Here is a 22,125-nt window from a genome sequence, read left to right on the forward strand (position 1 = left end):
TAATTTTCAAAGTAAGATTCCTAGGTACACCTACAATTGCTCCTAATTAACATGAACAAGCAAGCCACGTGAAATTTAAAATAAGGTATACTAAAATATGACATTTTTCTCACAAAAACAGCAGACATTTGAACTGAGGTTTTTTTTCAACTACAATTTATTGTTCTGTATTTGCATGCACACACATATTTATATATAAAATTAATTCCCAGGGAAAAAAAAAGTGAACGTTGCAGAAAATTAGCAACTAAGTAACACAACAGTTACTAGATAGTGATTATCAAAAGGTATGATGACTACTTAACTTTCCAAACCATCTTTGAAAAAAAAAATGAACTTTTGAAGACTCTCCAACTAGGATTTGAGATTACTAAACTCCTAAGACTCCTCAAACTGAATTCGAGGAAAGAGGGTGGCACAGGGAGAAAAACAGCAGCAGCATAGGATATTCCACACACCGTTCTTTCCTATGCATATTTGCAAATATATTTATTTCAAGACAGCAAAATATTAGCTGAACAGAGACTGTAGTTCAGCTTGTTTAACCCAAACATAATCTAAGAAATTTTATTTCACACTCAAGCTACTTATAAAACATTAAGAACTTACTTGAATGTAGCCACTTTATCAATTACATTCTCCAAGCCAGTTTCATTGTTCTCCTAGTAAAAAATTTAGTTTGGGAGAAATATATAATGATTCAAATATCTTCACTATTACACTATGTGTAACACAAATAGACAAACAAATTTAGATAATTCCCTAATTAATACACTATTCTCTTTTGCCTGCGGTAATCAGAAAGCAGATATTAATAATTGGCAAGTTCCAATGTAGACCTTCATTAATAACAGAGCTGCTCTCTAGAAACAGGTCAATGCTTACCGAATCTTAATGGAGGGAAAAAAAGGGGTTTAGCCATTTTAAAACAGTGAATGCGGATATCATAATTCAGGCTATTTCATGTACAACAAAAATTTAAGGGTTTTTGCATTGATTGCCAGCCCTGAACACATGCACAGACTATAAAATCTAATCCACATCCCTCGCCTTTGCTTGGATTTTCAGCAACTGTAACAGAATGGCAAGGAAATCATTGTTTTCAGATAGACATGTACAGCACTCGACTTCAAATGGATCTGCACAAGTTTAAGTGATCACAAGTACAGGGTTAAAATTATCAGTGGTACACAGGGCAGAATGGAATCCCATTCCATCATCCTACAGGGCTAAAACAGAAAATTTCAACTTTTCTTTTTGAATCTAGGAGAACTACAGCTGAATAGTCTAAAAAAAAAAAAAAATAAAAAAATCCCCTCTTAATTCAAAAGCATAATTCCCATACAAGTCTTTTCAGAGCAGTCCTTGGATTATGACATTTACCATTACATCAGTAAAGGTATGACTTTCTGTCATGCTATTTTGTAATTCTCAAACCAACATTTAAACTTCATATTAGAAATGCTTCCAGATAAAGATATGAAAGCTAAATAAAAAAGACATAAAACAAGAAAAAATAAATAAAGGAAACAAGTATATAAAGCAGGACTCACATTTTCAGGCAAGGACTTGGTAATTGCACTGTGAGCCATTGGCTCAATACATAACAGGTGAATGATTTCTCTCATTATTACATCTTCTTTTGTCACATTACTGATTCCAGGCACATATCTTTCCCCTGTCAGAGTGAACCAAAAGGAGAAGAATGGCAAATATGATGGGTATAAAGCAAATTTTAATTTTGCACCATGATAATGATATTGCTGGAATGTTTCATTGTGTAAGCTTGCATTTGTCAAAAGCCTGTCCCAAGTGTCTGAGAATAAAAATGTTTCTTAGACTAGCTTCCTTAAAAAATGGGTCAAGATAGACTCTCTTCATATTCTACATCAATGTCAATTATGAGGTTATCTAACAGCTTTTTTCACTGTCCAACTCCTATTGATTCCAGCTGATAAATAGTTGTGTTACTGAATCATCTGTTTAAAAGAGGCACTCTCCAGTATCCTCTTCATGCTATCTGTGTTAAAGAAAATCATCAAGCCTGCTCTGTCAAAGCAATAATCCATTACTATAACAGAGAGAAATGAAACTTACCCACAACATAGATGAGAATCTGTAGCATCTCTTCTATTAAAACATTATATTGCTTAATCAAATCCTGAAAGAATGAGAGAAATCATGTTAAAAAACCTAAAATGAAAGTACAGAAAAACCCATCTGTCAAATGACACTCAGCTCAGTCTTCATATCTACTACTTTGCTGAAGCATTGTACTCTAGGAAGAAACTTCCATTCTAACAAACTGGAAAAAGTGACTGCTCTGGTAGAGAAGACCTTATACAGGAACTAAAGTGAAAGATTCACATGCAAGAAAAGAAGCAACAGCTAAAAAAAGTATCCCAAGTGAAGGGTAATATCAATAAGTTCAAGCCACAAGAAGCAGCATAACAACCCAAGAAACTTCCACCAAAATAAAAGCACATAACACAGCCTAAGAAACATAGAAATGCTATCATGAAGTCATTTACATGGATTTTGGTAGATGCCCTATGAAATAAAGATCCAAAAGGGGCAAGACTTGCTTGCTTATTTTGAGGAAGCCTCTATAAATTCCAAATACAAAATATTTACCTAACCACCAGATCCTGTGTTTACTGACTTCTAGTGTGGCCTTAAGGATGCAGTTATCAACAGTAGCTAGGTTTTTTTACTGATGTTTCATATACTCAAAGATAACAAATTAAACAGCAGAAGAGTTTGCTACTTACCTGATCTTTGGTGGGTTTGATCTTTTTGAAAGCATCAGCAAGCTCATACCTCTGCAGTATCAGCAGGAGAAACTGGTTTGGATCCATAAGAGATGCACCTATCTATCAAAAAACCCAAATTAAGTTAACATCACTTACTATTTCAAACCCATGTAAATTTAACTGAATTTTTAAAAATTACAATTACACAATGATTCAGAACATTGTACCTGGAGCATAATGATGTCTTTATCATACATCTCTTCTCTGCATTTAACATCTTGATAATAGAATACCTAACAAACAGGAAAATGAAATAGAGATATAAAGTAATGTACTACCTAATGTGCATCAATTAATCTCTGAGGCTCTTCAAACTGTACCACACCTTTATTGAGTAAAGGAAAGTCCATATTTCTTTCAAAATAAATATGTACTTTAATGGAAGTGAAAAATGGTTTTTCACATATCCAGAAAAAGTCTATGCCATACTTTACACCCCCTTTCAAGAGGGCATAACTCCAATAGCTTGCTGCTAATGAAGTAGCTCAAAACGTCCTCCTTCTCCTACCCCAGTTCTCAGACAATTTTGCTGGGTTTTCCCAAGATTTACTTCAATTTCATCAAAGAGTCCTGTGCAAGGTTAGCAGAGAATTTCTGCCATCAAAGGAAGAAAGAAGAAAAAACAAACAAACAAAAACAAACAACAAAAAACCCACCCCAAAGTGAAGCCAAAGGAGGCAAATGCAAGGACAGACTTTTCCCTTTACCTTTATTGTTGCAATAGAGGTCACAAGTATTAGAATATGTTCGTATGCCTAGCTATAGGGTTCTCAAAAATTTAGTGTGAGACTGAAATAGTTTAACTTTTGTATATAATAATTTACACACACCATGAGAAATTTCTAACTTTTTATGCTATAAGCAAGAGTATTAACTACTTATGCAGTGATAATGATATCTGAAAGTAGCTTACAAGTAGACATCAGCAACATTAATACTTATTTCACAGAGCAAGAAAGAGTCACAATGGAGATGAAAATACTCATCTAAGACAGGGAGGTACGCCACTGCTGAAGCTAGAAATAAAACCATGTAACCTAAATTTCCACCTAGAAACTTTTCTTTTTACTGTTGGAGTGATCCCGTTACCCCTCTCTGCACTGGATAAACCCCTGGCAGCATTACTGAGCAACCCTTGCAAACACTAATAGGATCAGCTCACCACTGAGCACTGTAGGGAGTACCTGGCTTATCAGGGAGAGCCCATTCCTTCTCCACATCTCTGCAGCAACCTGTGCAACCAGGACAAGGCATCGCAAAGGATATTCTACCAGCAGCTCCACTTGAAATTCTTCCTAGAATTTAAAAAAGGAAACAAAAAACAAAAACCACAAAAAACCACCTCAGAATAAATCTGCCAGTGGTTTTAAAAGTTTAAGTCCTAATGAACAAAGATATATTGACAGCTGAAAAATAACTTGTATGTGTGCCATGAAGGTTAGAGGATATAGCCTGAGGCTTTTTCTTTCCAGAGTATAAATCACAAAAGCATTTGGGGAAAAAAAAAAAGTCTCTTACAGGAGAAACAAACTCGTGCAATCTTGAGATGGCTCCAGTCTTGCTTAGTCGTACATGAAGACCTACAAACCAAGGAAGAAAAATCAGAAAATAAATTAAAATCAGTGAAGGTTCTCCAACTCCTCCTAAATGTTAGCTAAATCATCTACAATTCAGAGAATTCAAGAAAAAAAAGTTTGTTTAGGAAAGACTTCATACTTTCCTTTTTTTACGGCAGATCTATTACATTATCACAATAGTTCTTACTAGTCTTACAATCCATTATTTTATGAATAAATTTAATGAATGAATGAACACTATCTAAATTGTGATGATGATGCTATATAATATTAGCAAAAATTTATTTCACATTTAAATCATACATCAGTAGTAAACTAATTTCAAGACTACAAGGCTTAACAGATGGTATCTTGGTATCAAATGACATGATAAAGAATCTACAGCTTAATAATAGCATATGATTTCATTTGTATTCTACAGAAAATAGCAATTGCATTCTGACTAGAAGAATGTCCTGGCATTCTGCAAACATGTCTTTTAGGAGGATCATTTTAACAGTCCTAAGAGATATATGGATAGAAAATAAATTCACATACAATAATAATGGACATTCATTTAGATAAAGCAGATAGAACCAACTTCAGAGAAAACTAAGGATCTCTCATTAAAAAGGAAATTTTTTCCTTCTTGACTGACTTCTCTCTCTTCCATTTAAAAATACATCCTCTAACCTCCATAGAAATGCTGTTTGGAGAAAAACTTTCCCTTAGTGGAACATATGGGGAACATGTCTTCCTGATCATGAGAATGTCAGAAAGTCAGAGAGCAACTGATCTGTGAAGCACTTAATCCAAATGTTTTCTGGACTAAAAAAACACAGACGGATGACAAACATGGTGTAAACATTACCTACCAGCAAGAGTCCTAGACAGTGGCAAATGTATGCTGACTGGATCTGCAGACACTCTGTAAGGTCTGCTCTCCAGGGTATGGCCACATAAGTGAAATACTGTCTTCTCCCGAGATCGGCCATTTGTGCTGCACCTCATCACAGCTTTATGACATTCTCTGTAGGACCTGAGCAGCAGCTCTTCCTAGAATTTAAAATACATGCATAGATTATATTTTAAAATCATGCAGTCCTTTCTTTCTCCCTTAGTCATACCCAGATTAATTATTTCAGACCATTTTTTTGTGGATAGCCATATTGAATAATAGCAAACTTTTGTAAAAGCTGCTATTTCAAAAGCTCTCAGGAAAATTCACAAAAGGCATGCATGCAAGAATCCCAGAAAATTGATATACTTACATCACAGGCACACCACTCCTGGAACATCAAAAGAATGTTCTTGAGCTGCATCTGTATGGCAATAGCTGCTTCCCAGTCAGGGTCTACCTCAATGTGCTGACCAATCTGTCTTTTTATCTCCTCCATTCCCTGAAATGGAAATCCCAAAAAGTACTCTAAGTCAGTGATCACAGGCTTAACACAACAGAAAATTCCACAACCAAAAGGTAAAATAAATGTAACTAAATCTGATGAGTATTACTTCTAGAAGCATGACTTTGTCACCCACCCAGAACAGGGACTGAACCTTGTAATTGCATGTTTACATCCATTATAATAATAAGGGGAAAAAAGAGGAACTGTAATCTCTTTACAACAGAATATTATAAAGAAATTATTTAAAAGTATTGTACCTGCATGCAAGTTAGAATCCTTAGGAAAGAAACAAATCCTTCTAAAAAACGCTCCCTCAGACGGTCTGTCCATACTGTAGGCTTGCTGACTAAGACATACCTGTCCCCAAAAAAGAATATTATCATCCTTTGCTCAAACTTCTCTTATGCTTGTATTTCAAGTGTTCTTGAAATACATTTTTTTTCAATTAATACCATCAATTACATATCAAATTACATATCCTCTCCATCTTAAAGTACTCAGAAAATTTCCCCAAATACTAGAACTACCCGTATCTTGGTGTGACTCCTTCATTGGAAATTGACAGATTTTTTTTTTAATTCCAAGGTATTTGAGGTGGTTTGGTCTTACATAACTTTGTTTATTAGAGCAATTTGGTACCAGTAAAAGTAGAAAACCCTGTGCAGATAAGGATTATACAGCTTTCGCAGACTGACAGTAAATAGGAGACAAACTTCCCATACTGTCTCACAGTAGTTACATCTTATTTATTAATGTAAATATTATATGCAATTAGGTAATTGAAAACCAAAAAATGTTTTTACAGAATGTAATTTTGTTTTTTTAAATTTTAAGTTTCCACTGAAAAAGAAAACATTAAGATTTCATGCGTGTTTTTTGAGGGGATTTGGTTTGATTTTAAAGCAGTTTTATCATTAAGTCTCTGAATTGAAACACCTCATCATACTACCAATATTTTAGAGCTGCTCTAGCTTCTCAGCCTTACACTTACCTAAGGTCATATATTACTGCATATACCCGGTTCAGTTTGTCCTGACTGTAGCCTTGGAAGTTGAACTTGTCATTTTTGTCTAGGTACTCTGGAAGCACTTCTAAAAGTGTCTCTGTAATGGTGGTGATTACATTTTGCTCTTCAATAAGATGTCGGGCCTGCAAGCAAAAAATGAAAGTTTTTCTTCCCATTTTTGTTTAATGTTTTCATCAAAACACTTTTCCTTTGAACTCAATCTTTCTTATTAAAAGTTGTTTTAATCATTCACAAAGAGTCCAAGATAAAACTCCCACAGTATTTATTGCGTAGGAACACAACTGCTATCAACTTTGTATGCCAGTTCAGTTCTGACAGCATGTATATAATGGATATACAGGGTTTTTTTCCTAGAAAGATCATGTAGAAAAGAATTTTTACATTAGTACTTCGGCCAAGAAACATATAGCCTTCAAAATTTATAAATATACTTCCTCCCTATGTTTCATCCCCACAAGAAGACATTTAACCACTTTTTAAGCCCCTTGCCCTGTTTTTAAAGTCACATTGACAGGTAAATGTGAGCAGTAAATAAACACACAAAGTTAATGCAGAGTACAATGTGCCAGGAACTTATACTTATTTGCATTCCCTCTATGATCTGTAATGAATTTTCACATCAACTCAATCTCCTGCTTTCATATCAGCCTTAAGAAATCACGAAATCATTCATATTCAACTCAGCAATGCATAAAGACTCCCTGCCAAATACAGCAATCTGCAAAGCTGGCACTGCTAACAATTCTCAAACTTATTTTACACCTCTAGCAGAGCCAGGCTGTACATACCAGAGTAGGTACAGTGAACATCTGAACTGAGAGTGCTGTCACAGAGAGAACTCTGTCATGATCATCACTGATGTATTCCTTTTGCAATGCCTTGTAATACTAGAAAAAGAGAGCATTGGGGACATTAAAAAAAAATAATGAAAATGTTTACTTTTTTATTCATAAGAATTATATCTCAGTGTGTTTCTTCCACCCAACAGTAGTAGTTCCAACAAAAACAGCACAATGTCCTCAACGTACCAACGCAATTCAATATGGCTCCCACTGCCTTAATACTGAAGGTAAGCACAAATTTAACTGATTTGCCAGATTGGAACCAACATTTTTTTCTCCAACAACCAATATTCACCTGAAAAAATATTAGATATCTGAAAAAAATCAAATATATGAAGAATAAAAAATTTCTTATAAAACAAGTCTTCCCCCTGCAGTGAACTGAATGGATAGTTGTTCAACGACTGTCTGTAAAAGACAAAGTCTTTGTTTGCTTTGTTGCAGTCCAGAGAAAATCAAATATCAATCATCTTTATCAGAATTTAAAAGTCTCACCCTAAAACAAAAGCTTTGTCTTTATGTTTTGTATATTTCTTAATTAATATATCTCATTTTCAAAAAGAAAGGCCAATTTCAGTTGCAGTTCATCTGGCGTTTTGAAAGATACACAGAATACAAACAACAAGGCATTCAAACAAGCATATCCCTACATAAGTCTAAGAAACAAACCAGTGATATGGGAATTAATTAACTGCATTCCATAAAGGCTGAGCTACTTATTGAAGCTCTGCTTGTTAAAAATTCATTATTTATACTGAAATAATTTTCAGTATTATTTCAGTGTTCAGTATTTTTCAGTATTCAGTATTTTTGGGGGTTAATTTCATTAAGGTAGTACAAATTCATAGCATAAAAACGAAACCATTTACCTTCACAAATTCCACAGCAAAAAGTTTTTTGTATTCCATTTCCATGAAAAAACTACTGAAGATAAGTTCATGAAGAACCTTCCTAGCCCCTGCAAAGAGCCAATACAGTGCATGTCACTTTGTTGTACTAAGATCATCTAAGATGCAGCTTTTTGTGAAAAAAAGGAATCAATTACTAAACAGTAATTAAAAATCATTAAAAGCCTTGAAATGGTTATGAAGCATAAGAACAAAGTTAGTATTTTTTTTCAGGTTTTGACATTTATTGGTATGTATTTAAAAAATAAAACCATAATATAAAAACCATTAAGAAATATAATTCTACATGCATAGAACTTATATTTATCTATATGTTACACACATGAAAAATTAGTTCGACAAATCTTTAGTTTATAGCAACATGGATACACAAACCTTTATGAAGTCTTGCATCCCATAGCATCAACTTGCTTATAAAGCAGGGCTTTTCAGATCCAGCTTCTTCTTTGAGACATATTTGACAAAAGATCTGGCGAAAGTCACCTGTAGAGATGAAACTACTCATTTGTACAAGAATGTTTCAATAATTAAATTATATGACACAAGAAAATTAGAATTACAGAATTCTGTTACTTACAAGAAAAAGAGAAGGCACTTAAGTAAGAATTACTTTTAATATTTTTCTCAATGAACACACTCCCACATACCCTTTGCCTTACTAATTTCTTCCTATTTTTCTTGTCTACCTAATTTAATAAATCCTGTGATGCAGAAGAATATTTTAAAATTAAAATAATTTAGACAGCTTTGCAAAGCAAATCCATAAGAAGCCGTTACTATGTCAGCAGAGAAGTGCTCAGGGCTAGGCAAGTCTCTGCTGATCACTGCCTCAGACCTTGAAAGTCAGTCTTTTGCAGAATTTCAGAAATTCTTTTGTATTTTCTTGCACCTATTAGTAAACTCAGTACTTGAAGTAGTTTTGGTGACTAACATATTGCAGTCAAGCTTGGGTTTTTAGTGTTCCAAAATGAGGCCTTATGTTACTACTTTGAAAAGGAAAAATTAAGAGTCAGGAATAAAATTCCTGACGACCTGAAAATAAACATGATTAAATGTTTCTTGATCCATGTTCTACCACTTAAAAAAAAAACTATGAAAGGAACAGGAACTACTAGACCATAAAGAAGCTCCAGCTGAGTTCCAACAGAACATCAGGCTCATAAAGCCTCTATGTATATAATCCAGAAGAAGGACAGGAATGTTTGACTTCAATCTTTGTACTTTAAGATTCTCCTAAAACATAAAAGTATCTGTCAACTTATCTGGATAAAAATCAAATTTTCAGTAGAAACTTTGAAAACTCAAAAATTTGTACAGATTAGAAGAACTGTCTGAGGAATTCAGAACAGCAAGAAAATACCATTGGCAAAATAAATACAAACTTGGAAAGAACAGAACACTAAAGCTGGTAAAACACTGCGAAGAATTACAAAAAGGTACAGTTCTGATGCATGTATTTCAAGTAAAGATCAGCAAGTGTTCAGAAAAAATAAGAAATTCACTCCACTAACAAAGCTTACAAAGGGGCTAAAGCAGACCACCAGATTTACCTAGCAAGAAGGAGGTTAAGGAGTAGAGCTTTATCTATGTATATTTGTACTGTGTGGACAAATTTTATAGCAGCTTTAGTGTGGCAAGACATGGTATGAAAAAAAAAATTAACACATCTAAAGTACATTGACTCAGAAATCTTTAAAACCATAAGCATCATCAAACACCAGAATAATGTTTGAAAGCTTGAAATAGACTTCCCAGTACTGGAAAAAATTTTTAATTAAGGTTTTAATTTGCTACTTTTATTGACACTTCCTAATGAATCACATCTATCAAATTTGTAAGCGGGAATTAACGTAAGCAGAGGATGTACATTTTCACTGATAGAGGTGTTCTGTGGCTTTCCACTAGCACTAAGGAGGGTAGCTTTTAAGTAAGAGTCACATACTGCGTGTGTGTGACACTGAGAATAATAAAACTTTGAGATAGTGCTCCATCAGGGAAACAAACACATTTATTTCAACAAGAAGGAACAGAGAAGTACTGCTATTCATAACCTCACTAACAAATAGCAGCACCCATGTTACTGCATTCTTAATTTTCTAATTAAGAAGAACATCAAAGTCCTTTAATTAAGGGAATAACATATATAACACTGCTTAATTCATTCAAATACTGGCATGGCATTATTGCAACAAAACTCAGTAACGCTTACTTGAATAGCTCATGAGTTTGTTCAGCCAAGAACCAAGGCGCAAGGCAAACTTCTGGTGTGCCATAACATCAGCATGCAGAACCTCCACGTGAAGTGGTCGCTGAGAAACATTTTCAGAATGCCTCTAGGAGTCAGGTAAATGTTAGTACATATAAAATAAAATAAAATGGCATTAATTTAGTTATTTATTTTCACTACCCACCATCTCTCCCAAGCAAAACAAAGACAACAGTTTGATGATTTATTTCTGAAGATTTCTATCCATCTATCTCAAATGTGGTGGTGTAAATTCAATTCCAAAAAGTTCACAGGCAAGTTATAAAACCACAGAAGTGCCGAGCTAAAGACTCTACAGCAGGCAAATAACTGCTGAGTATTAATACTAATTAGGTTGGTATGGGGTGCTTTTTTGTGAAAAATACTTTAGGAAGTTACCTTAATTTCTTCTTTTGCTTCCTGACAAGAGGCATAATGTCCTGCCTTAACAGCTCTACGACCCTGTTTAAGAAAAAATTGAGCATGAGACCAATACAAAGCAAACCCAAACCACCACAAGTCCAATCCTTGCTATGGTTTTTATACATAATAGAAAAACAGTACCCAACATCACTCACAGTTCTATTAAATATCTAGAAACAAATAAAAATTAACATAATTGTCTGTAGAAAAAAGGCTATCCAAATTAACAACACAACAACTAAGTAAAGACTGGGTATCTTATTATTAAATAAGGAAAATTCATGTACACATTAAAACAGATGACAGAGATTTCCACAGAATACTTTAAATACAAACTCTATCAACTTGCCTCCTGGCACCAAGTACATGAAACAGCAGGGTATAACCAGATACATGCTTCTTAAACAAATTCTCCACACCTGAGAAATGTTGACTAAGATTTGCTCAGCCATGTGCATTTCTCTCCTCAAGCTCCAGCAACCAGAAACAAAGATTTCATAACCAAGTGACTGTAGTAGTAACTCTTAATATTAGAAGGAGACTCTCTCCGACATCCCAAATGCACTAACCTCTTTATCTATGGCAGTGGTATGCAACTGGGCTTCACCAAGTTCACAGCCAAGTGCCCTTTGCAGGCTGTAGATGACATGATCATAAGAATGGTGTTCATCATTGAAAAGGACACAGTAGTAGCTGTCTACCTTCTCTCTGCTGGGAAAAGGGTAACATATACAAATAAAATTGTAAATAGTGTCCTGTCAAATACAGTTTAATTGATAGCTTGAGAAGAATGTCAAATACAATTTAAAAAGTTACTCAAGTAAATTGAGCATATTCTTCATGCTAATGACACCCCTCATCATCTAAGCCAGAAAAAGCCATAGAAATTATGTATCAAGTACAAAAAAGGTTTGAAGTTATTTGATATTCACTAATAATTTCCTTCCTCTGCTGTTTTATGAATCCATTTGTTTTATAATGTGATACACAGCCTTTTTCCATTTTCATAGAATTATGGAATGGCTGTAGTTGGAGGGGACCTTTAAAATTCATCTAGTCCAGCCCCCTGCAATGAGCAGGGACATCTTTAATTAGATCAGGTTTCTCAGAGCCCCATGCAACCTGACCTTGAATGTTTCCAGGGATAGCCCATCCACCAACCCTCTGGGCAACCAGTTCCAGCATTTCACCACCCTCACTGTAAAAAATTCCTTCTTGTATTTATTCTAAATCTACCCTCCTTGATAGGAGGCCCTCATCCTATTGCAACAGACCTCGCTAAAAGATTTGCCCATATCTTTCTTTCAAGCACTGCGAAAAGCATCCTTGGAAATCTGCCAGCTCATTTCTGCTCCCCTGTCCCACTGTCCACCAGTGTCTCCCAAGACAGCCAATGGCACCTGGTGGGTCTCTCCACTCCTGACATTTCCCCCCCTGGGCACTACCAGCTGCCACTTCACTGTGGATCAGGCTAGCCCAGGAGCACTTCCCTTCAGTGACTGATGAAGGATGGTCAGACACTACTTTTCCCATGAAGTATCAAATCTTTTCTCTACACAACTCTAGGTCAAGCATACCACAGTGCTGTTTACAGGGATTTCAACACTGATTTGCAAGGATGTCTGTAAGAGTATGAGACTATCCCAGGCAAAATTATAATCCAAGTTGCTAATGCATTGATAAGAAAGTTGGAAATACTCCCTACCTGATGGTGAGCTCCACAGGCAGTTCCTTGTCTTCCTCCCAGATAAGCATATCTACAATGTATTTTATCACAGAGGGAAACACTCTCCTAGAATGTTCCATAATTTCTTCATTCAACTGACATTCAGAATTCTGTAAAACATGAGATTATATTAATATGGAAAAGAACCTGAAAAAAAATTAAAAGGGGGTTGGTAGAGTAATTATTATTATTTTATTAAATATTAATATAACAGGAAATTATAATAAAATATGCATACATATACTGTAAACTATATATACACATACTTGTACTACAATCAGGCAATTATCCTTTTCATGATTTTCATGCACATTAACCTCACCTAATTTCTTCTTTTCAAAGTTATTTCATCCCAAGGATGTATTCCAACAGTTTCATAATACCATTCTTTATGCATCCATGTTTTATCTAGGACTAGACTACGAAAGGCCTCATCAAATATGTTAGCTTCACTTTTTTTTTTAAATCTGTGTCCAAAAAAGCTGTTTAACAGCTTTCTGTATTCCCACAAATATTAAAAATCCGCAGTGCAGCCCAAGCAAAAAGCTCCAAGTGGTAAACAAATTACTCCTTAATACAGCTTCAACCATTTTTATTTCTGAAATCCATTAACTTTCTTCAAAATGAAGGATGAAAAAGCAAAGGAAAACCTTTTCTCATTTTTCTGTAAGACCAGTGCTTTTTATTCCCTTTCCATTAAAATTTTTTGCCAGATCATAAATAACAGTATGTTTACTACATCAGGGATTAGGGGTCTGCTTGCAATGAAAAATGTTAAGGTTTTTCATCCTGATTATCTCAGAATGAAGGATTCTGAAAAAAAGCCAAATTTTACCTAAAGCAACTGATTTGCCCATATTCTCTATAAGAATTCCTTGCAACATGGCCTATTTCTTGTTAATATTCTCCTCTACAAGGTACAATAATCATGAGACATCCTAGCATAAGAAGTTAGTTTCAAGGGACATAAATTTTTTTTTAGTCATAGCGACAAATCACACACCAGAAGTAACTGACAAATTTAATTGCTCAGTAATGCAGTAACATAGAAAAGAGAAAATATTAAAATCAAACTTCTAAACATTTGCTAACCACTAGGAAACCAAATATTTGTAAATAAGAACTGAGTAATAATTCTTTTCACAAAGAAAAGAACAAGTGACTGCAATTTTAATTCCAAGTGAAAGACTCAAGTGCACAAGACAGGTAGATGAAACTGTCTCTGAACAAAAAGGAAAAGAAAAAAAACAACAAAGGATGTCTAATATATATGTTTGATCCCAAACACCTTGACCAACAAAATCCTGGTTCAACTTCACTTAGCCTGTTACATCATGAGTTATACAACACATATACATTCATATACAGGAATAAGCACTTTTTAAAATAAGAAGGTAACATTTACAATATTTATTAATTTCACTTCAAGCAATATTCTTACTTCTTTTGGAGAACTTGATGCTCCAGGCTCATGTTTAGTACACAGCGGTCCAGCCTTCCATGCCTCTGTATCCCCACAGTCACAAAATCCACCTCCAGTGGAGCTATGCATCTGGAAAAACCATGTATTTCAGTCATGAAATATGCCCATAAAAGCAAGAGGAAAATAGCAAATGTGCATTATTTAAATCAAACACAAGTACAAACACTTACTTAAAAATAGAAGAGTCACTGTATAACCAATGGATTTGCCATAATATTTTTTTTTTTTTTCTAAAAGAAAACTTACCAGAGGAGAAGGGGGGTAAAAGATAAAACTTTTTGAGCAGAAAATAGAGAAGGAAATAGAGTCAGAAAGGTATGCAAGCCCTAAATAAATTTAACTTGAAAGTAAATGAGAAAGTCTATGACCGATGAGTGCTTCATAAATGGCAAAATATTTCTGGTTTTATTCATAAAATTATAGCAAAGCTGTTTAATGCCTTTTTTAAAATTGCTTCATCGAGTTAGAAAATAATATTTTTTAAAAATGTGCATATTAAACAGACATTTAGTAGTATCTCTACTTCTAACAAAAGAAAAGATTGCATGATTAGCATCTAAATATATTTTTATAACTAATTTTGCATTGCACTTTCAGAAGAATACAAATTCTGACCCTCCATTTTAGCGAAAAGTTCAGACAAATCTCAAGCAAAACCAATTCTCCTTAGCTTCCTCCAAATCCCCAATCTTGAAGTAATTCTAAAAAAACTCTGACCCAATAAAAAGACATTCAAAAATCTGTTATTTACCTGAAATATTTTAAAATAACCTGATCTAATTAGATGTGCTTCGAGCCGGAGGCTGGACTAGGTGACCTCCTTAGGTCCCTTCCAACATAAATTATTCCATGACTCTATAAAGAGCACATCCTGTATTCTTTAGATGAAAATGCTACAAATCTGCTCCCATCTATTTCCATAACTGATGTTCTGCCCGAAGAATTTACTGAAAAACAGGGAAATGACAGCAGCTTCTCAGCCCAGCTGTGGTTGCAAAGTGCTCTGTTATCATTACTGTCTGTTTTTTCTGGGTTTTCACCTTACTTAAATCCCAACAGAATTGACTGGGATTTAGGACACAACTGTCATTTTCAGTCACAGCTCACTGCTCTGATTTACACTTCCATGAAATCGCCAGAGAATAACATTGTATGCATTAATAAACACTCCTTTCTCTTATGTTTCTTCAATTAGCAAGTTGCTTTACCTAGCTAGAAACACAAGAGAGAGAGATTAAGTAATTCATAAATACCAGAATTTATTTTTCTTATAATAAAAATCACTATATATGCGGTTTATTATAGCCTCAAAAGAACTTCTCTAAAGCTACAAATACCATTTCTTAAAATAAGATTTTCCTACCTTGTACCTGTGGTTCTTGTGAATGCTATTCTGGAAGCAGTCAATACAGAGCACACAAGTTGGATCAACTGCACAGTCTCTGCAATAAAAATGGTAAGTGGAAAACTTTGTAAAACAAACACCTGACATTTTCATGCACAAAAGAATATGTTGCTCTGAAAAAAAAGAAGAATTGAGATTAACAACAGATTCAAATTATAAAAACATTGACTTTCATTGCCTTTCTGTGACATGGAGTAGCCAGTCTTGTGATGTTTGAACCATGTACTCAAATATGTTATATCAAATTCTATCAAAAACATGCTCAATTTCTACTTCCAAAACTTGCTTAGCAAAACTTTTTCTGGTTTTGCTGAGAATAAGCAGCTAGGAAAACCAGTGAGGACACTGAATTAACCTTTATTATTATTGTTTCCAACATCAGTCAGTTTACTGATTAAACTTTTGCTACACTTCGACTAGGTTATGTTTCTGACTTTTAAAACAGTTAGAAGTTAAAATCCGAAAATAAATGAGTCAAGGAATATGTACTTTGAAATGTAGCTTGTACAGTATCACTCATGCTCTTAAATACCAGAAAATATGGAATTACACTCATGGGCAATAAAATTCCATTTCATCCTATGTTTCACATTCATATTTTTATATACTGTCTGTTTCTTAAAACATGGTCACTTTTTTCTTTAAATGCTGTTTTATTCTAGGCAAAATGTGGATGACAGGCGCTAAATGACAACATATCAAATTTTTTACTTTATACCATTGTTCAATATTTAGTTCAAGCCTCTTTTACAACTAAAATCTCATGGTAATTCTGATTATAGAAATAACTTCCTTCCAAACCTTCCGACTATAATAATCATTGCAATAATTTAATACTTCAGTAATTCATTTATTACCATAAATCTACTGAAAGATGAATCAAAGAAAAAAGAAGGCAGAAGTGCCTGCTAGATTTGATTACCCAACTCAAGACATTCAGATTTTAGAACTGCAGAGTATCTTTTATTCTTAGCATTTTAAAAGCCTAAAGGAAACAGATACCTAGCTTCAGTTGCAGTAGTACACATAGTACCTTGTATAAATAGTACCACATTTTTGCAAGACTGGAACTCAAAAAAATAAGAAAGAGACCAACTGTGAGAAATTTAACTTTGTCCTTTTGCTTGCTACCATACACAAGCTCTGGAGAGCTAGGAAGAGCTGTTCTAGCAGCACTAAACTGCCTTGTCCAGCTTTTTCCTTCATACAACTGTCCCATCCACTATACAATTTCTAGTACCCACAACAGGATTTCTTGAAAGACCATTCTCCTTTCATATACAACACTAGCCAATTTCTAGAAAAGGCTGAAGAGCATGTGATTGATTAAAACTTCACAGTGCAATTCATAAACAAAGTTTACAGAGAACTTTGTGTCTGACACTTCCTAAATTCTAAGGGATGGATTTTTTTACTGATAGTGCTTTTCATCCTTAATAATATTCTTTTGGTATTTCTAATTAGATTTTCTAGGCTTTCAAAATAAATCAAAAATTAGAATGAACTATGGCAATAGTATTTTAATAATTAATTTAATAATTAATAATAATAATGCTCATCCATTGCCAGAATTGTTGCAATCTTTACATTCACCACAAAAACTGCTGGCTTTTTAATATTAATATTATTTATTAATGATACTCAATGTATTTGTATTAATAGGAATTAATAAAATTAATTCTATCAAATCATTGAGCTGCCACCTTTAATATATTTCAGGATGAGAAAAAAAGGTGAAAATTACCATTGGCCAAAGCAAAGGACTGATGATGCTCAGAAATGCTGGATTCTGTTTCACACTTTGAAAGGGTGAGTACTGTATCCCTCAATTCAGGTGCAGACTCCATATTTGTACCCTATCATCCAACACTTTTAACCAACAGCTTTCAGTACTTTTAGTAACCTTTCCATTTCTTTCCCCATTTCTCCAACAGAGCCTTCTTTTCATATGCAATTTTCCTCACTCTAAAGTGGTTTGAAATGGTAAACAAATGCCAGCATGAGTTAAGCAAGGAAGTACTATGACACAAGCAATGACTAGTTAGCAGCACAACTGATTTTATTAAGGCACTTTGCTGCATTATCTCAGAAGGGAACACTGATGACAACACACCTTCATTCTTACCTGCAAGAGTATGTTGTCTCCCCTCCTTTGAACACCTTTCCACAGAGCTGGGAGGTTCCACTCTGTTGTAGTTTCTCCAGGAATATATCTGGGTCCTCCCCAAACAAATAACATTCCAGGGGGTATAATATTGCTGCCTGGACCATTTCTTCTTGTTTTTCCACCAAGGGGTCCATTTCAGCTGAGTAAATATTTGGCACATGTTTTGCCAAGCACTGTAAAAATGTAGCTTGGAAGTCGAATCTTTCATCACACCACTGCAACAAAAAGTACCCCATGGATAAACAAACAAGTAAGTACATATCAAGAAAATAGGATTACACACTTTTACTGTAAATTCAGAAATCTTTCCTACATCAGAAGTCAGTTCTTTGAGCAATAAAATGCAAGAAACCATGGATTTCCAATTATTTCTGTGCTATTTTCTACCAGAGTAACCTCTGTTCCTTTGAAGCCTTCTACTAAAACACTCTAAGGCAAGAGCTGGCAAGTGCTATGTTACTGTAGAGAAAATCATGCACTAAGTAACTTTCAACAACACTCTTCCCAACAGGCCCACCAATACACAAAGCTTGATGTCTGTTCAGCTGCTGACAAATGGAAACAATGGCCACAGCTGGGAAAAGCTTGGGATTCACTCCTTTGCCCGCTGATAGTCACAAAACATGTACCAACTCAATGGTCTTCTGAAAGCCTTGTTAAACTGGTCATCAGAGGTCAGTAGCTACTGAGGAAGAAAGAAGCCCAAATGATCAGACAAGCTCATTGTCATTGGGAAACCAGACTAAAATGCAATTTCATTTTTGTAAGCCAATGAAAGTATTTGTGTTTTGACTTGAGGTTCTTAGTCCATAACTTTACTTCCAGCTTCTTTACTTCTCCAAACAGTTCTCTCCAATTGTCCTGTTTCTGGCTTTCAACTCAGAATATTCATTCTTTCATATTATTCCCATGACTTAGAAATAACTTTTGGTTTTCTCCTTTACAAATCAGATAAGAGTCCTAAACACAACATCCTTACAAACACAACCTTGGTTAACATCCAACTATCATAGAATATCCTATGCTGGAAGGGACTCACAAGGATCATTAAGTCCAAAACAGGACAGCCCCAAGAACTACACCATGTGCCTAAGAGCATTGTCCAAACGCTTCTTGAACTCTGGCAAGATTTGAGCCACAGCCACTTCTCTAGGAAGCCTGTTCCAGTGCCCAACCATCCTTTGGGTGAAAAACCTGCCTTTTTTATTTTAATTAATCAAATTTTTCAACTACCTAGCAACACTTTTATTAAATAGAAGTGATAAAGGGCATAAAGACACTAAACTGTAAAAAATAAATTTGGATTTAATTTTTAGTTATCAGATTACTTGCATATTAACGCCAAAAATCACACACAGCTGATGGCTCTGAGAAAGATATTCAATTGTAAGAGGTAGCTGAAAATTGAACTACTTGATCATGTGTTTATTTTTTTATGTGTCTGATTTAAGATGAGTGGAAGTGAATTATACTTATTATTATTCTTAAACTTTGTAACTTAGTGTTTGTGCTTAAACATGTTTCCTCCTGTAACTTGTTTTTGTTTTATCTTACCTATACTGCATTATGGCTTCATCAAATTCCCCTCCCAATTTGGTTACTGTATTTTTTAAATGCAGGAGGGTGGGATGTGACCCCGTGGTACATTCTGTTTGCAGAGCATGAAAGAATCCCAGTCTGTACCCTTCTATCTTAATAGACCATGTTCCCAAGAGATGGTGCAAGTTTAGCTTCTGTGTTGTTGCTCCAGAGCACGTCATAGCTTCAAGAAACACAGGGCTAAGCTTCCCTGAAAATCTGCCAGAAGTGCAAAATAGGTTCTCACACAGTCAAACTCACAAGCATTTCAAGCATTCTTGTGCAAAGCTTTTAATTCTATTTAAATGTTGATCGGAGAAGAGAGGACAGGAAGTAGGAAAGGAGAGGGAAGAAGGGAAGCAAGGGAACTTTCTCAAGCAGGCTGCCTGCCTTCTGGTAAGCACACTAAAATATACAGTCAGCCTGTACATTACCCAGGAAATACTCATTACATTCACAAGGGAAACAAGAACATTATTTTTCTTATTTCTAAAAGCTGTACCAGGCTAAACCTCAGACCTATCCCATATTCTCTGTGCCTCCTATGAGAATTTATTCCTTTCATCAAAATCTTTTTACTATACTATGTTCAAAAGTATAAAATTACATACAAAACTATCAACAAAACAAAATCTACCAAATAAACACCCCCTAGATTAAACTTGACTCTTCAATGCTAACTTTGTCCCTTTGTTTGAGAAGTCCCACTTTCCCTCTGCTCCCTTACCTGAGCTCATACCTATCAAGTGCTCAATTGCTACAGATATAAAAAAAACATACGAATTGATAAATTTATAGGGTTTTTGTTTTTATTGACAGGATGAGCTGGAAGTCTAGAAAAGCCAAATTGCAAGATAGTTGCAAGCCAAGATGGGGCTCACACTGCAGCTTTCTGCCCAGCCTTGGCACAGGCAGCCCTGAGAGGCTGTGGGAATGCCATTCTTTAACATATTCAAAAGCCAGCTGGGCATAGTCCCAGGAAACCTGTTCTAGGTGACCCTGCTGGAGCAAAGAGTTTGAACAGAATGACCTGCAGAGGTGCCTCAATCATTGTGTGATTCAAATGCTTTGTAAGGAAAAATCTTATTTCTTTGTCAATCTCTGTAAATCCTCTAATTTCTGCTACCAGTAAACTCTAGAGAAAAGTTATTTTCCAGATTTGATTCCATTGAAGAGTAAACTTGAAATACAGTACTGAAAGAGGCAGAAACCATGAAATAACAGAATTAAGGAAGAAACATTATCAAATAATCAAAATAATACTATCAGTCAGCTCTCCACAACCCCCCAGGCACTTACACCCTACTCACAGGGACCCACACGCTAACAGAAGAAAGCCCAGAGAAAGCTGACTGAATACACTCTACTTTGAGACTATCCCACTGGAAAATATTTTTGGACGGCAAACTCAAAATTACTGATTTTAGGAAAAAGAACTACCTTCACATTTGGAGCAAATTAGAACTTCATCTAAGATCTGAATTCTGAAATTGCTCAGCTTTTAAATATTTGTATTAGTGACCTTAGTAGAGCTTTTTCAATACATTTCTTGGTCATTTTCTCATTTTAATTAAAAGTTTACCAAAGAAACAGCCATGTCACCACATGTCCCATGTGGACCTACACATGGCCCTGAAATAAAACCAGCACAAACAGTGACCACAATGAGCTAAGGGAGTTCTCATGGCAGCAGGACACCACAACCTTTCCTGCAGAGGGAGAGTAACATCCACACCATGTTGGGGGGCATTCACAGGTATTGGAAACAGCAGGCAAAGGTGGCACTCAAGAACCTGACACTAGTGAAGAGTGCAATGCCAAAGATACACACTGTCTGTTTTTATACTTTATATCCCTAACCTTCTCCACACCCACCTCTTTTCCAACTTCAATCACACATTCCTGTCACCTTCACCTTTTTAAAATTTTAAATTATTTTAGGATAATTCTCCAACTGCATGAAAGAGGAAGAAAAAGTGAGGCAGGAGGAGTTGCAAAGCTGTTTTCTCAAGTGTTAGCAGTTTTGTCAGAAGAGCAGACACAGAAACCATTTTGTCCACCACATTTGATTTGTGCTGTATAACAAAAGCAGTAATTTGTCATCTTTACTGACTTTTCAGAAGAATACTGTGACATATGCACTGCTTCACAGTACCACTTGAGAGCAAACCATTAGGAAACAACTTCTTGTCTTGCATGGGAAACATACCCTCCTCTGTGGGATCAGACTAATATTTCTTCCCATGTATAACCATAGAGAGATTTCCCCAAACATCAGTTTCAACCAAACATGCAGATCTATCCTACATGTAAAAGGACAGCTTGTAGCTTTTTCCAACCCTTGAAATAAGCATCATGCCAAAAAGTCAGAGGTTGAGAATTTATATTTGCCTACAAACTTACAAACACTGCTATAAATACGCAAAATATCTGTCATTGATACAGCAAATATATCCATGTCCAATTTTGTCTTTCACGAACACATTCCATTTATGAATACTACAAATAATAACAGGAATGAGAGAGAAGGAAGCGTATAAGAAAAA

At 35.0% G+C, this 22,125-nt stretch overlaps 1 protein-coding gene across 2 annotated transcripts in view; it reads right to left on the reverse strand.

Annotated features, from left to right (window-relative positions):
- UBR1 (ubiquitin protein ligase E3 component n-recognin 1) overlaps positions 1-22,125 on the reverse strand; it is a 59,797-nt gene that overhangs the window by 30,938 nt on the left and 6,734 nt on the right. Inside the window, exons 2-22 of one of the 2 annotated variants that reach the window (XM_086891825.1) lie at positions 17,960-18,216; positions 15,793-15,871; positions 14,388-14,498; positions 12,926-13,056; positions 11,790-11,931; positions 11,197-11,259; positions 10,762-10,885; positions 8,928-9,035; positions 8,514-8,602; positions 7,591-7,689; positions 6,767-6,924; positions 6,033-6,132; positions 5,641-5,769; positions 5,245-5,425; positions 4,332-4,393; positions 3,998-4,108; positions 2,981-3,046; positions 2,772-2,873; positions 2,098-2,161; positions 1,554-1,678; positions 610-662 (exon numbers count right to left, since the gene is read on the reverse strand). In XM_086891825.1, the coding sequence (XP_086747951.1) occupies positions 610-662; positions 1,554-1,678; positions 2,098-2,161; positions 2,772-2,873; positions 2,981-3,046; positions 3,998-4,108; positions 4,332-4,393; positions 5,245-5,425; positions 5,641-5,769; positions 6,033-6,132; positions 6,767-6,924; positions 7,591-7,689; positions 8,514-8,602; positions 8,928-9,035; positions 10,762-10,885; positions 11,197-11,259; positions 11,790-11,931; positions 12,926-13,056; positions 14,388-14,498; positions 15,793-15,871; positions 17,960-18,216 (2,354 nt within the window). The remainder of the gene's footprint in view (positions 1-609; positions 663-1,553; positions 1,679-2,097; positions 2,162-2,771; positions 2,874-2,980; positions 3,047-3,997; positions 4,109-4,331; positions 4,394-5,244; positions 5,426-5,640; positions 5,770-6,032; positions 6,133-6,766; positions 6,925-7,590; positions 7,690-8,513; positions 8,603-8,927; positions 9,036-10,761; positions 10,886-11,196; positions 11,260-11,789; positions 11,932-12,925; positions 13,057-14,387; positions 14,499-15,792; positions 15,872-17,959; positions 18,217-22,125) is intronic. The other variant, XM_086891826.1, reaches the window with a different exon arrangement.

Source organism: Cyanistes caeruleus, chromosome 6 (assembly GCF_971803275.1).
Source record: "Cyanistes caeruleus chromosome 6, bCyaCae1.hap1.1, whole genome shotgun sequence".
Taxonomy (NCBI): domain Eukaryota; kingdom Metazoa; phylum Chordata; class Aves; order Passeriformes; family Paridae; genus Cyanistes; species Cyanistes caeruleus.